General features: G+C 36.6%; 1 protein-coding gene across 1 annotated transcript in view; it reads right to left on the bottom strand.

Moving 5' to 3' along the window:
- Positions 1-13,793, bottom strand: part of myof (myoferlin) — a 34,997-nt gene that overhangs the window by 8,339 nt on the left and 12,865 nt on the right. The window contains exons 14-39 of the mRNA XM_079851710.1: positions 13,684-13,752; positions 13,543-13,586; positions 13,149-13,231; positions 12,966-12,989; positions 11,713-11,837; positions 11,498-11,611; positions 11,235-11,412; positions 11,020-11,144; positions 9,962-10,071; positions 9,598-9,790; positions 8,537-8,692; positions 8,301-8,432; positions 8,048-8,211; positions 6,776-6,890; positions 6,493-6,595; positions 5,325-5,464; positions 5,068-5,238; positions 4,873-4,975; positions 4,683-4,760; positions 4,396-4,577; positions 3,963-4,121; positions 3,480-3,581; positions 3,122-3,283; positions 2,771-2,936; positions 2,110-2,186; positions 348-413 (exon numbers count right to left, since the gene is read on the bottom strand). Coding sequence (XP_079707836.1) covers positions 348-413; positions 2,110-2,186; positions 2,771-2,936; positions 3,122-3,283; positions 3,480-3,581; positions 3,963-4,121; positions 4,396-4,577; positions 4,683-4,760; positions 4,873-4,975; positions 5,068-5,238; positions 5,325-5,464; positions 6,493-6,595; positions 6,776-6,890; positions 8,048-8,211; positions 8,301-8,432; positions 8,537-8,692; positions 9,598-9,790; positions 9,962-10,071; positions 11,020-11,144; positions 11,235-11,412; positions 11,498-11,611; positions 11,713-11,837; positions 12,966-12,989; positions 13,149-13,231; positions 13,543-13,586; positions 13,684-13,752 — 3,141 coding nt within the window. The remainder of the gene's footprint in view (positions 1-347; positions 414-2,109; positions 2,187-2,770; positions 2,937-3,121; positions 3,284-3,479; positions 3,582-3,962; positions 4,122-4,395; positions 4,578-4,682; positions 4,761-4,872; positions 4,976-5,067; positions 5,239-5,324; positions 5,465-6,492; positions 6,596-6,775; positions 6,891-8,047; positions 8,212-8,300; positions 8,433-8,536; positions 8,693-9,597; positions 9,791-9,961; positions 10,072-11,019; positions 11,145-11,234; positions 11,413-11,497; positions 11,612-11,712; positions 11,838-12,965; positions 12,990-13,148; positions 13,232-13,542; positions 13,587-13,683; positions 13,753-13,793) is intronic.

Here is a 13,793-nt window from a genome sequence, read left to right as displayed (position 1 = left end):
TGATCATCAATGAGTGGATCTCTGAGCTGGTGTGAGTGAGTGGAGACGGGGCCAATTTGTATATTCATAGAACTCATAGAACCCCATAAACTTAAGGGATAAAATTGACTACAGGGGGACTTTAAGTGTTGGTGTTGAAGAATGTAATTTCAGTGCCTCTAGTGGCACCAAACAGAATTGCAATCTGTTCTGGGATCAGCCTGACCAGGCCAGGCATAACACTGGTTCAACCACAATGGCATCGGTTTGGTACCGTTAGTGCTAATGCAGAAATTACATACTTCACACACACTCGGAATTACATTTAATTACAAAATTCAGGCATTTTGATTGAAGTGCCTTATTACTGTACATACTTGAAGTTGACTAGCAGTGCCCATTTTGTCAACAGCAGCTGAGATGCCATACATATACTGAAATTCACAAAGTTAAAAATAGATTCATACAGATGTGTGTACCACCATTACCGTTATGTTCCGAAAATACCCCGCCTTTTTCAAGATGTACTTTTTGGAAAAAATAAATATTTTTGATAAAAAAAAGCTTTTATTTGAAAATAATTTTCATACTGAATTTCTCTCATATTTTAATTGTTGTATTGAAAGTATGGTAAATGCTGGTAAAATGTACCAACAATCACATTTAAAAATAAACACTTTTTGGCATACCATAAAAATAACCTGTAGCTCATCTGAATTATATAACAATTAGGCTATCCATCTCATAGTGAAAACCATATAGCCTACCAAAATTTCATTAACAGTAAAAATCTTATTGTAAGAATCTTACTGAAATCTTATTGTAGTAATGTTGAAATCAGGGGTACCGCATTACATTTTAAAGTCACGTACGAGGGAATTTTGGTCCCATCTTTGACTGTTTGTTTTTATAAGATGGTCTTTTTGCACTCGCGATCTTCTAACATTTCATTGACACACCGTATGCTGGCACACTTGTTTTACGAGCATTTGCCGGCACCTATTGTTGCGGGTGTATTATAGACATGTAAAAGTCAACACCAGGGGTGGCGAACGTCGGTCCTGGAGAGCCACAGTCCTGCAGAGTTTTGCTCCAACCCTAATCAAACACACCTGAAGGTCAGGTGACCATCAAGGTCTTAAGGGTTACTAGAAAGCCACAGGCAGGTGAGTTTTATCAAGGTTGGAGAAAAGCTCTGCAGGACAGTGGCTCTCCAGGACCGATGTTCGGCACCCCCGGTCTACACTATGAATATAGGACAACCCTGTTTTTTCAGATGTATTTCTAAGAAAAAAAAACATTGACTTATATTCAGAACAATACGGTACATAGTTTTTCTCTCACAAGGTGAGACTAAAAGGGATAATTCACCCATGAATGAAAATTACATCAGTATTTACCTACCCTCATGTGGTTTCAAACCCTTCAGACTTTCTTTCAACTTCGAAACACAAATAAAACAACTTTTTTTGTGAAATCGGAGAGTTTTTGACTACCAACTACCATTTTGACGCTTCAAGAAATTCATAAAGAGATGTAAAACTAATCCATATGAATGGAGCGGTTTATATGATAAACAAATATTCCCTTTTATTCCCATATAAACATTGATCAGCGAACAAACAGAAGCTCAACCATACTTGCTTTGACGCATGAGAACATACCTCATTGGTTTTTACAGAAGCTCAAACGTGTTGCGTGACACATGAGAATGAATCTAATTGGTTCTCGCGCAGCGCGTCAAGTGAACATCCTTGAGCTTCCGTTTACCACAACGGATGTGTAAGTTGATAAGTAAATAAGCAACGGATGAATGTTCGTGTGAATAAAAGCCTAAATTAAATCTGTTCAGCATATAAATCGAGTGTGTCTCTTTAGAAAATTTGGACTAAACCACTTAATTCACATGGATTAGTTTAACGATATCTTTATGAACGTTACTGTCGTCGTTGCATAGCTGCCAATGGGAAGGACAGAAAGCTCTCAGATTTCATTAAAAAGATCCTCATTTGTGTTCTGAAGATGAAAGAAAGTTGGGTTTGGAACGACACAAGGGTGAGTAATTAATGACTAATGTACTAACCCTTTCAGTTCCTAAACCTACTAAACCAAGTGACTTGGTACCAGTACCTGAGCTTCTAGAAGATGCTGTCTGCCGTCATCAATGTTTACATGGAGGTCTCTTGGACCAGCTGCCATCAAAGCCACTGCAGGAAAAGAGGAGGAAAAAAAAAAGGAGACAAAAAAAAGAAAAAAGTAGAATGCTGATAAATATTCTTTAAAATTTCCTGAAGGCTGTACACAAAAATCAGCAGTGCTAAGGCGACTTTTGGAGAGACATAAAATCAATTACAAATCAGTATACAATCAGAAAAACAAGGCATTCAAATCACACTTCAGCATGCAATTACAAAAACATTAACTTTACAACAACAACATATATATACACACACATATATGTACATATATGTATGTATATATGTATATATGTGTGTGTGTGTGTTTGTGTGTGTGTGTGTTATGCAGTGTATGAACACACACACACACACACGGCAGAAGATACCTGGCTAAGAAAAAAAATTTCTCAGAGTTTCTTAGAGAACTCAAAGTTTGAATGAAGTTTGGACTGAATTAATTGCCAAAGTTTAATAGTTACTGTTAAAAGGTGACCTAACTCACAGAATGCTTTAAGAATATCAATACAATGTCACCTTATACAATGTAATTACCTCTACCTTAAGAAGAAGAAAAAAGATAAATCAGTAAACAGAAAGGTGTGAAGGGGACGTACTTTTTGAAGACATGGCAACATCAGCTACTATGGCATAAGGGTCACATCGAAACTCTTCCAGGGAACTTATTGTGCACTGACCCACCACAGGTTTCCTTCCAAAGGGTCTGTGGTCGATGACTTTCAGCACTATAGGGGGAGCATACATCTCTTCTTTGGGTAGAAGCTAAAGATACAAAACAAGACGCTGATCGCATATGGTCTATGGCCTCAAAAAAGCGTGTGGAAAATTAAACCACATTCAAATGTAATTGAATGTCATTTGATATTTTACAGTCTAATGCAAAGCAAGGAGCATTTATTTGAAAGAATTACAATGCCATTTCTCAACAGGTAGAGATGGATGCTCACCACTTTTAAAAAGAGGACATTTCCTTGAAAATTAGGGCACTTCTTCATGTTCTTGATGACCGCTGTCAGAACTCTCTCTCCTCCGCACTCGACCACCAGACTGGGTGAAGTAACTGGAGCCAGCTGATACATCTTCATGTTACGCAATCCCCATGCTAGAACCTGCAAATATCAAACATCATTGTGTAAAATTTGGTGTTTGTGTGCATGCTTTAAATTCAATAAATGGTATTTTTTGGACTGGAGAGGAAGCTTTAATAGTACATTATCTAGACAGATTAAGGAATTAGATTTGGCATGATATAACCCCTTTTAAAAAACTCCCAAAAAGGATATAACACATGGAGATAAATCTGACCTCTATGGCAGTGAGCTGCACAACCGGTCGTACCCCTTGAGGAACCATATAGAGCTTCTCTCCTCGTTTAGCAGGAGCAAGGGGAAGTTCAGTGTCATTTCCCTAGAGTAGACAACATATGAATTATCAAGCAGAATATTATTTGAACCACAGAGCAGCCGTTAAAGGGATAGTTCACCCAAAAAATGTACATTTTGTCATCATTTACTCACCCTTACGTTGTTTCTTTCTTCTGTTGAACACAAAAGATGATATTTTGAAAAATGTTGTACACCAGAAAGTTGATGGTAGACTTTGACTTCCACAGTAAAAAAATAGCTACCGTCAACTTTCTGGTCACCAACATTCTTAAAAATATCTTATTTTGTGTTCAGCAGAAGAATGAAACTCATACAGGTTTGGAACAAGTTGAGGGTGAGTAAAGAACATAATTTTTAGGTGATCTATCCCTTTAATATGGTTAAAATGACCCAAATTCCATACCTTGGTCTTCAAAATGAGCTCTGCAGCCACTAAAACCTCCCCAGCAGGACCATTTTTGTGCATTACAGGCTCCCAGAGGAGTTTAGGTGATCCATCCACACCTGAAGTCAATTTCACCAAAGGTACACATGTACTTCTGCCAAGCATTTCATCTTTACCCTAACAGGATGAACAAATTGCAAATCATTCACACTATGAGTGCACTTGCATTCTAAAAGGCAAGAAATAGAATAGCTAATATTCGTAAATTTTACCAGTAAACAACAAATTCTGTTTATATGTGATCCATTTTTTTATTATATAAAAAAAAGATCTTTTGTGTTGTAAATAGTGAACTATTTTTGAAAATTTAATAGGCATCCTGAGACACCTTGAGAAGACGATATTGTCAACTGAGAGGAGTAAAGTGAGAGTATAAATATATCAGACTAACCACTTGATCACGGTCAAAGATTTCCATAACCACTCTGGGTGGATTCAGGGTGAGAGACTGGGGATCACCATAGATTTCCACATTTTTAAATATAAGAGTCTGATCCCATGTCGGGTTCAAGTTGCTTTGGATTGTCTCTGTTGTTTGGCTGTGATGCAAGAACGACACATGGACGTATGGATCTGCAATTTAAACCAATATGATTTTAGTTAGAATAATCTGGAAAAGTGACCTGGCTTTTATTATAAGTTTAAGACAAATCAGCAATATAAAAATTGCTATGGGACCTGAGAAGCTGTCATTGTCCAGAGCAGAAAGGTTTCTGGCCTGGTAAACATAGACTCTCAAGTGGTATGCATTGGGTCCTGAAAGAAAATCAGGCTTAACGTTAATAAAATGGATATTCTGAAAAAAAAAAAAAAAAAAAAAAAAAAAAAAAAAAGGTATTTCTGTAATCTCTGTCCTCAATGAACTCACCGTCAAATGTGCATGATACAGTTGGCCTGTTTGCACCAAACTGCTGAACTGAAGCATCTGCTTTGGTGCCTTTTTCTTCAACTTTAGATTCCATGTCGACTCCCTGTCAAGTAAATCAACAGTGAAAAGCTCATTATGTGGGCAATAAAAAGTAGGATAGTATTAGGATAAGAAATGGGAAAATTTGATGCTAACCAGAGCCCCCTCCAGTTTGAAAATGGCAGAGGCTCCAACTCGACCAGAGGGTGCCATCTTCCTTCTCCAGCGCCGCCGGCGGAACGTGTCAGAGGATCGCTGCTGCCTGTGGAACTTCCAGCCAATGAGCGAGGAGTATTCCCATCCTTCTGCATCTCCTGTCTCCTTCTTCTGCATGTCAGACAATTAGAAAATACATTTTATAAAAGGCACAATCTAAAAAAAAAAATCTTTTAAAATGCACAATATACACTTGCATCAGTGGCTGTTTTGACACCAGGAATCCTTTTGCGAGGACGGATCATTCTTCTGCGACGATGAACATGATACATCTTCTCAGCTGCCACCCAAGATTTGGGCTTATCATCAGGTGGAATGGTGACACCATATTCCCAACCTAAACTCACAAATACACATCATATAACTGTCTTAGAATTTTTATTCTCAGGTCATCAAAATGAAATCTGTCACTGTCATTTAAAACCTATATGACTTTCTATTGTGGATGGCATGTTTGATGCAGCACATTTTTCATAATGAAAGAAAAACAGGAGCTGCCAGGCTCCAGAAAAAGGCAAAGCTTCTGCCTTAGAAGCTTCACTAAATTCCTTCTGAAGTCTTCTGAAGTCATACGAGTGCTATGTGTGATGAACATACTGACATTTTTCATTGTGTACTGATAATCTTCCCTTCTGATGAAGCTTTCATATATCATTTATGTTTGCCAGGAAGATGCTTTGTGACAGATTTGACATTAACGGCATTGGTTTGCACAGTGTACATTTACGCATACATACATGCATGCATGTACATACATTTATATAATATTTTTTATTATAATTAACTAACTGCTGTAAGAATGTAAGATATCCTGCAGTGGCATGAATAGGTATATATAAATCCTGTAGAAGATCTAGGCAGGTGGAGCTGGAGGATTTCAGAGGAACTCTTCTGCGCTGCAAAACCAGTTTACAACAAACACTGTGCCAGACTATTTAGATGTTGAACAAACAATCTCATTGTCTGCAGAATCAGCAGAGGCAGAAGTTAGCTATAGAGGAAGGCAGGGTTTTAAGAGACTAGAAAATTAAGTTCCGGTCTGTTTCTTAAAGCAATGACTTGAAAAGACTTGAAATATAATGTTTTTTTTATTTTAGAGACATGGGAAGAAAATGAGAAAGGAATGAAAGGAAAACAGCAGTAAAAATTTAGCTTAACTTCTCATTTTGTGTTACACATAAGAAATTCAGTCATACGGTCATGACATGCGGTTGAGTAAATTACAGAATTTTAATTCTTTAATTCTTAATTCTAAATGGAATTTCTTTGAAATTGAATTTTTTGGGAGAAAATTCTTTTAAAGGTGGCTCATTGGGCAGGAAACAAAATTCAATATTTCTAAACAAAAAGCAAAGACAAGCTTACCTTTTTCATCGACGGCCCGATTACTATCAAAAGTCCAGTTATCCTCCCACTTCCAGCCAGGAGGGCATTCAATCTCTGTAGGGCTCTGAACTTTTTCTCCATTCTGTAAATACCAAAAGGATAACAATGAGGAATAGAAGGATTTTTGAGGGATATTACAAACTTTTCTGTATGTGCGGTAAATTCAGTTCAAATAGAAACTACAAGAAACTACACTGTTCAACAAAATCTACGAATGTCTTGATTAGACATCTGTTATGAAGCTAAAGTTAGACTCTTTTACCACATCAGTGTAAGGCTCCGCTGCAAGCTTCCATTCTCCTCCTGGGAATCGAGTCTCATTCTCATAGACCTCATCTACGAACTCTGTGTGTCCAGCATCAGCCTCAGTCATCAGACTACCCATCCACCCAAGGAAAATACAATTTAATTACTAAACTGTTTCTGAAGGATATATGAGTGGTGGTTGTCCATGCAAAACTTGACACTATGATACTACTGTAGGTGTTGTGGGGGGTTACCCAGGCATTGCTATAAGGCTGTACAGTAAATGTTTGGGACTAAAGTCTTGATGATTTTCATTGATTTTCTGGTTTTCGCATGTGTTCAGATCGATGTGTAAAAAAAATGTTAAGCTTAAGATTAACCTTCCATTAATGCATTAACTAACATTGACTAACAATAAGAAATACATTTGTTGCAGTTTTTATTAATCTTTGTTAAAATTGGTTAATAAATTGTTAGTTCATGTTAACTTGTGTCTGGTAAATTAAATTTACCAACTTTTGATTTAAGCAATGTATTAGTAAATACTGAAATTAACTAAGATTAATAAATGCATTTTTCATTGTTTACATTTTCAATATAGTTAACTAATGTTAACAAAAGGAACCTTATGGTAAAAAGTTGCCAACTTTCAGCAGAACTGTCACATTAACGGCATGCGAATGGTTGTGACAGTCTGAACAGACACAGACATTATAATTTGAATGAACAGCGGTTACTATTGCACTGAATTTTTACAATAAAAAAAAAATAAATAAAAAATGGCTTTTAGTTTATAACACTCAGTGTTACTAGTATTGTTGTCACGATACTGGAATTTCTAACTTCGATACGATACCTTGAAAAATATAGATTATCGATATTCAATACCATTTTTGATACCATGGTGAAAACTGCCAGATATAGGCTACTGCCATACAGATATTTAAATTTTTTGATGCAAGTAAAAAGTCAGTAATAAAATAAGTACAAATAAATGCAATAGAATAAGAGAAAAATTAAATAAACAGCATTACGTTTTTCAGGTGGGTCTAAAAGTATATTCAGGCAAGAAATACTGCAAAAATTAAAGTAATCAAATGTAAGAGAAGAGAGAGAGAACACGTATCTGGTACGCCGTCGAAATATCAATATTTTTGACAACACTAGTTACTAGTTTGTTCAAATGTCTACCTCTAATTATGAGCAATAGTAGTAGTACATGGAAGCATCAAATAATAATTTGCTAACTATTTCTTAATGTTTGTGTTGAGGGTGGGGGACAACTTACGTTTTCTCTGGTTCAACATGCCAATCCCCTTCCCACTCCCAGCCAACAGGAGGCATGAAGTACTCCTGCTTCAGCTTAACTTTGCCTGTGACATCAGAGAACTTGCTGCGATTTAGCAGACCGGTGGTGCCCCATTTTCCCAAAACCTGAGCCTGGTTCTCATACTGTAAATTAAACAAATTGACATCATTAGCTCAAAACTAATGATTGCATCTGTCCAGACCTCAAAGCAAAAACACAAAACAATCTTTACCAGTTCTGCAAATACATTGAACATCCCCTCTGCATAATTATTGAACTTCTTTTCTTCTGTTGCCAGCCCAAGCCACATGTTCACACGTATCTGGACGGGAATCTTCAAACCTTTTTTGTTGTCCATGGGATACTGTAAGGAAACAGTCATCATGAGGGACAGAACATTTCAGAGTAAAGCTTAAACATGTTTAATGCCTTATGTTTGAACAGTAGCATAGTACAATCTCTCAATACCTGCATAAAGACAGTCTGAGTCTTCCCGCAGTATTGGCCACATGCCTGCTCACAGTAGGATGAATGCAGCACTTGATAGGCTGGGATGCGGGTGTACGCTACCCTCTTCTCTCCTCTCAACATCCAGATAATCACATCAGGCATGCTGTTCTGAGGCTTTGGTAAAAGATGTTGATACAAATTGTGTTTAAATATGATTTCATATTAGTCTGATTAACAAGAATTAGCACCTAAATTACAATTCTAATCTAGCACTAGTCGCTAACGTCTAAAGTATACTGTACAAATAAAATACAAGCATTGTATTTACATTTACGTTTTCTACATTACTAGTAGAAAATGTTTTTCAGCTTTGTAGCATATTTAAAAGACTTTTGTTTGTGTCTCATAGGAGCATGTTAACTTGATATACACAGAAAACAATATGGAATACAACATTTTGTTTAAGTTCTATCTGTGAAATAATCAGTAGATTTTAGATGGACAGAAAGTCACATTCTACTCATAGCCAGATACTGCTATGCAATTATTTGTGCATTTTCTTTTCGCTGGTCTAATATTGTCAGTCTTGGTCAGGTTTCTTGGTTCTTAAGTGTAAAGTTTGGCTATGAGAGGCTAACCAAGAACTGGAGAAGTAAAGTCTAATTAAGAGCAATGGGTTGATTTCTTTTTTGTTATTTAGGGATGCATCAATATTAAAATTATGTTCGATAACAAGTCGCTAATTCTTTTCATATTAATTTATTCTGAAAAATAGCAGATTAATAAAATTCTTTACTAATTTGTCTAAACAAAAATAAAATACATAATTTTAAATGCAACAAGTGCATTTAGCCAAAACATTAATGTACAGCATAAACAGCTAAATGAATACTGTTGTACATCTATTAGGTGTCTAAAGATGAGATCTCATCGTCTAAGTGAGATTACAGCAAATGGCAAAAAAATATGGCAAATGATCAAGCACAACTGAATATCTAATATTGATATATATTTATAATTAACCAATTAGTATGAATTAGTTAAAAAAAAAATCTATCCTACACAAAATAAAACCATACCTCCTCAGCAAGTTGCAGGAGTTTGTCAAGCCAGGTTTCAATGATGCTCAAGCACTTATTAACATCTGTGGCCTCCTCAAACAAGAGTTTGGCCCCCTCCATGATGCTCTCCAGAGCACTGTCCCGCAACTTCTTTATCTGAATATCCAGGGCTGTGAGATTGGGATTCCCCTCCAGGTCAGGAATTTTTAAACTGAGCACACAGTAGTTTGTATCAGTTAAAACATGCATGACCCAAATAAAACACTTTCTCTCTGACCTACATACAAGAAAATCTCCCATATTTCAACTGACAACATTCAACAATGCATGTAGTTACATCTTGATGACTGTGGATCTAAATAAGATCTAAAGTGGACATTACCTGGAGATATCTTCCATTAACTGATTGATGAGCTTCAGCCAGATTTCTACTAGTCTTGCATCTGTAGCTTTGGACAGTACTGCAGACTTTAACATACTGAGGTTTGTTTGCTGCAAAAGTATTAAAAAAAAGTTTGATGCTCAAAGAAATAATTATATCTTAATTCTCTCTTTCTCACTCACACACACTTAAAGTTTGGGGTCGGCAAGAAGCCTCTTATGCTCTGACAAGTGCATGTAAGAACCATAGACTGTAAAAAAAAAAAATGGACGCTGTGTCCATGACGCCACACGTAGGTTTCTGAAGAGCATTTTTGAAGCCCAAAGTGGGCGGAGCCGGCCGTCGCCATATTGGTAGCGCCGAGCCATTGCGCGTCACTCCCGGATAAACGAAAATGGGCAAAGAGGCGGGATTAGCTGAGGTGACATGACGGCTAACAGCAAACAAACTGTGGCAATCCACCTGTCACTCAAGTGGCCACGCCCTTAATTATGCAGCACTTTAAGGCTTAATATAATTTAAACGGATGAGTTATAAAAAAAAAATTCACCCCCCTCACAATTGTCATGAATGGCAAAATTAGCTACATAGACCAAAACCACTTGTTGCACCAGGCTGTAAACATTTTTTTCTGCTGTAAAGTTAGGCATTTTAACATGGGGGATATATGAGATTGACTCTTTTGGAGCCTGTCTCTAGTGGCCAGTCGATGAATTGCAGTTTAAGTCTCTTACGTATTGGTTTCAAGAGAGAGACAGGAAGGTTGTCGCTTGGTCAGAACAGTGTGCGAATAAAATGTTTACCTGGCAAAGCTTTCAAATGCATGCAAATAATAAACTTTAGTTATTGCAAAGAACTGCAATGTCCCTATTGTTGCGTTGCTAAACATGTGATGTGAAGGTATGTCGCGTTGATACTGCAACTGAGAATAGAATGTGCACTGAAGCATGATACTACGATCTCTTTCAAAAGCAGATTTGAGACATTTTAAATGTTCAAGTTATAATCGTTATAATCACACACTCCTAAATTCAATGTCATACAAAACATTCACTTACCAAACGGTTAGATATATACAGAATGATGTTCAGTGAGTCTAGCCGGTGACTGATATCCTCCCAAAAGGATGTGATGGAAATCACAGGCTTAGTGTCTCCCCATGGCAGGTAGTAGTAATTATTACCTGGAAGAACCAAAAAAAAAAAAAAAAAAAAAAAATCAATACCTCACATCCTATTTTTATAAACACCAACTACTTCCAACTGTGCATCACCATCAAAAACAGCACAGCTGTACTGTGTGGTCGAAGCCAGAGGTTTGCACGTTTGGTCCATCTTGTTGCCATAGTTCCCGATGCTAACTTCAAACTGAATGGGCTCCCCCGGTTCTTGGATCATGGTCGCACTATGAAACACTGCACACAGACAATACTTCCTTCTGCGCTGGTATTTCTATGCAAAGAAAAAAACACAAAGCTGTAAATATAGGCTTCAAGTGAAAAACTACTCTGAAAGGAAACTCAACAAAGGGCCACACCTGAACAACCAAGATATCGTCGCTTGATATTTCTTCCACGGACTTGTCAGGCTTTCCATCAAGTTTAGTAGAGAGTTCAACAAGAACTCTCCCTCGATAAGCCGCCCCTTCACCCTGCGAATATTCACAAATCCTTTAGCGTATTTGAAAAGCATTTTTGCTGCAAATTCTAATTACTTGGGAATGTAAATATAAAATTAATTATCTGCACTTGCCTTTCCTAAATTAAGGTCATCATATGGGTCAGGTAAGCCTGAGAACTCTCTCAGACTGCCATACAGACATATATAGCAAGGCCCAAAAGTAGGCAGGAAACCCATCTCAGATTCCCCAGTCTCTCCTGTGGAAAAACACATTCAATTAAAAGTTTCCAGTGGCATGATATTAGTTAGTAGTTAGATTAGTAAGGTTTGTTAAAGCATCTCAAAAGCAGAGCTCTTTAAATTAGTGTCATGAATTATAAAGAATCATTTTAAATGTACAGAAACAATTTATGAAATTATTATTATAATAATTCATTAAATTCATGCTGTGATTTCAACTACATGGATAAACAATGTTAGTGATGATTTCAGCACAATATGATTACTCACAACTGAAATATTTTCACAATAACGGAACAAGACAAGTTTGAAATAAATAAGCATCTCTTACAAAGGCTGCATTTTTTAAATAATAAAAAAAAAAATAGAGTAAAAGTAGTAGTATTGTGAGATATTACTTTTTAAATTTTCTTTTTAATTTCTAATACATTTCAAAATGTAATTTATTCCTTTGATAGATAAGCTGAATCCTTGCTGAACAAAAATACAGTAGTGAACATTTCAAGTGGATCAAAACCTTTCATCAAAGTTATACATGAATTTTGAACAATACCCATTCTTGTCTTAGGACAACTTTGATTCACTTTTTGGATCCACTTCAAATGTTGACTTACTGTATATTAACCTTTGAATGGTAGTGTATAACAGTTCCCACAAAAAAAAAAAAAAAAGCATCAAAACAGTTTTCAACATTGATGAGAAGAACATTTCTTGGGCATTTTTGGATCAAATAAATGCAGCCTTGGTAAGCACAAGACAAAAACAAAATGTAATTATTCCAAACTTATGCAAGTCAGATGCTTAATTATGCCATGCCATTTTATTCAGGTGATTAAGGTTATATTAAATTGCATTGTTCAACTTTGTCATGTTGCATAACATGACAAAAATAGCATAAGCGTTCTGTGCTAATGCTAATTCGAAAGCATGCACAGGCATTTATAATTTGCAAATTAACTGCAACCCCTTGGGTACCATATCCTTTCAGACAATACGAATAAAAATAGTTGGTTTGAGAGAATAACTTGTTTAATAAAACTTAAAATAACTGCATGTTAACTAGAATTTATAGAATAACTAGAAGGCCTAAATTATGTGTTTGGACACAAGGGATTGCAGATCTGGAATCAGCGCAAATTTTAAACCTTTATTTGCTGAAAATTCATCTCCTGGATAATCACAAAGAAAACAAATAAAGATGAATAAAATAATATTTAAGTTTTGAATTTCATAGTGCACAACTCACAAACACAGGACATGACCCCTTTAATTAAAAAAAGAAAAGAAAAATAGTTTGACATTAAAATAGTGTATTCTGTATTCTATACCTTCAACTTCACCACCAGAGGATGCTATTTTGGACAGATCCAAGTACGTGGTGCCAATGGCATCATTTCCAGAGAGGCGATCCCTGAGAAAGAGGGGGAGTCAGCTTAAATGTTCCAGTGTGTCATTGAATCCGTCCAGCTAGGGGAGTTCTCAGTTTTTCCACTGTTCCCTAAGCAGCTGTAGTCTGGTTTATGGGGAGGAATGCATTGTGGGAGAGGGTGGGACAGCCCTGCTATGACTCATTCTGCCTGCCTGCGTCCTCCCAGCTCAAAACACTGACCAAACTTTGACTCCCAGCTCACATTCCAAGACTAACACAGGGGATTCTCTCAACACAGATTTAAAATGTTCATATCCGCTGTGGCCACACAACTTTACCACCACCATGCTCACCAGTCAAATACAGTCAGCTTGATTCTTTCACACATGGATGGGAACTGTAAAACAAGTCAAAAGTGTTTCCAATTAGAAACTTCAGGGGACTAACAAATTAATAAAGTGCAAAAACAAATCTTTCCCAATCCAGCCAATTACCTTGACCTGCAGATTGAGCTGCTGGTTCCACTCTGGGTTTGCATTCTTCTCAATTATTTGTGTACAGAGCTGAAATACATGGAACTGTAGTTCAGACAAAGGCAGAAGAA

Source organism: Squalius cephalus (genome assembly GCF_949319135.1).
Source record: "Squalius cephalus genome assembly, chromosome: 19".
In the NCBI taxonomy this organism is placed as follows: domain Eukaryota; kingdom Metazoa; phylum Chordata; class Actinopteri; order Cypriniformes; family Leuciscidae; genus Squalius; species Squalius cephalus.
Note: the sequence above shows the minus strand (reverse complement) of the source record. Positions and strands in the feature narration are given on the sequence as shown.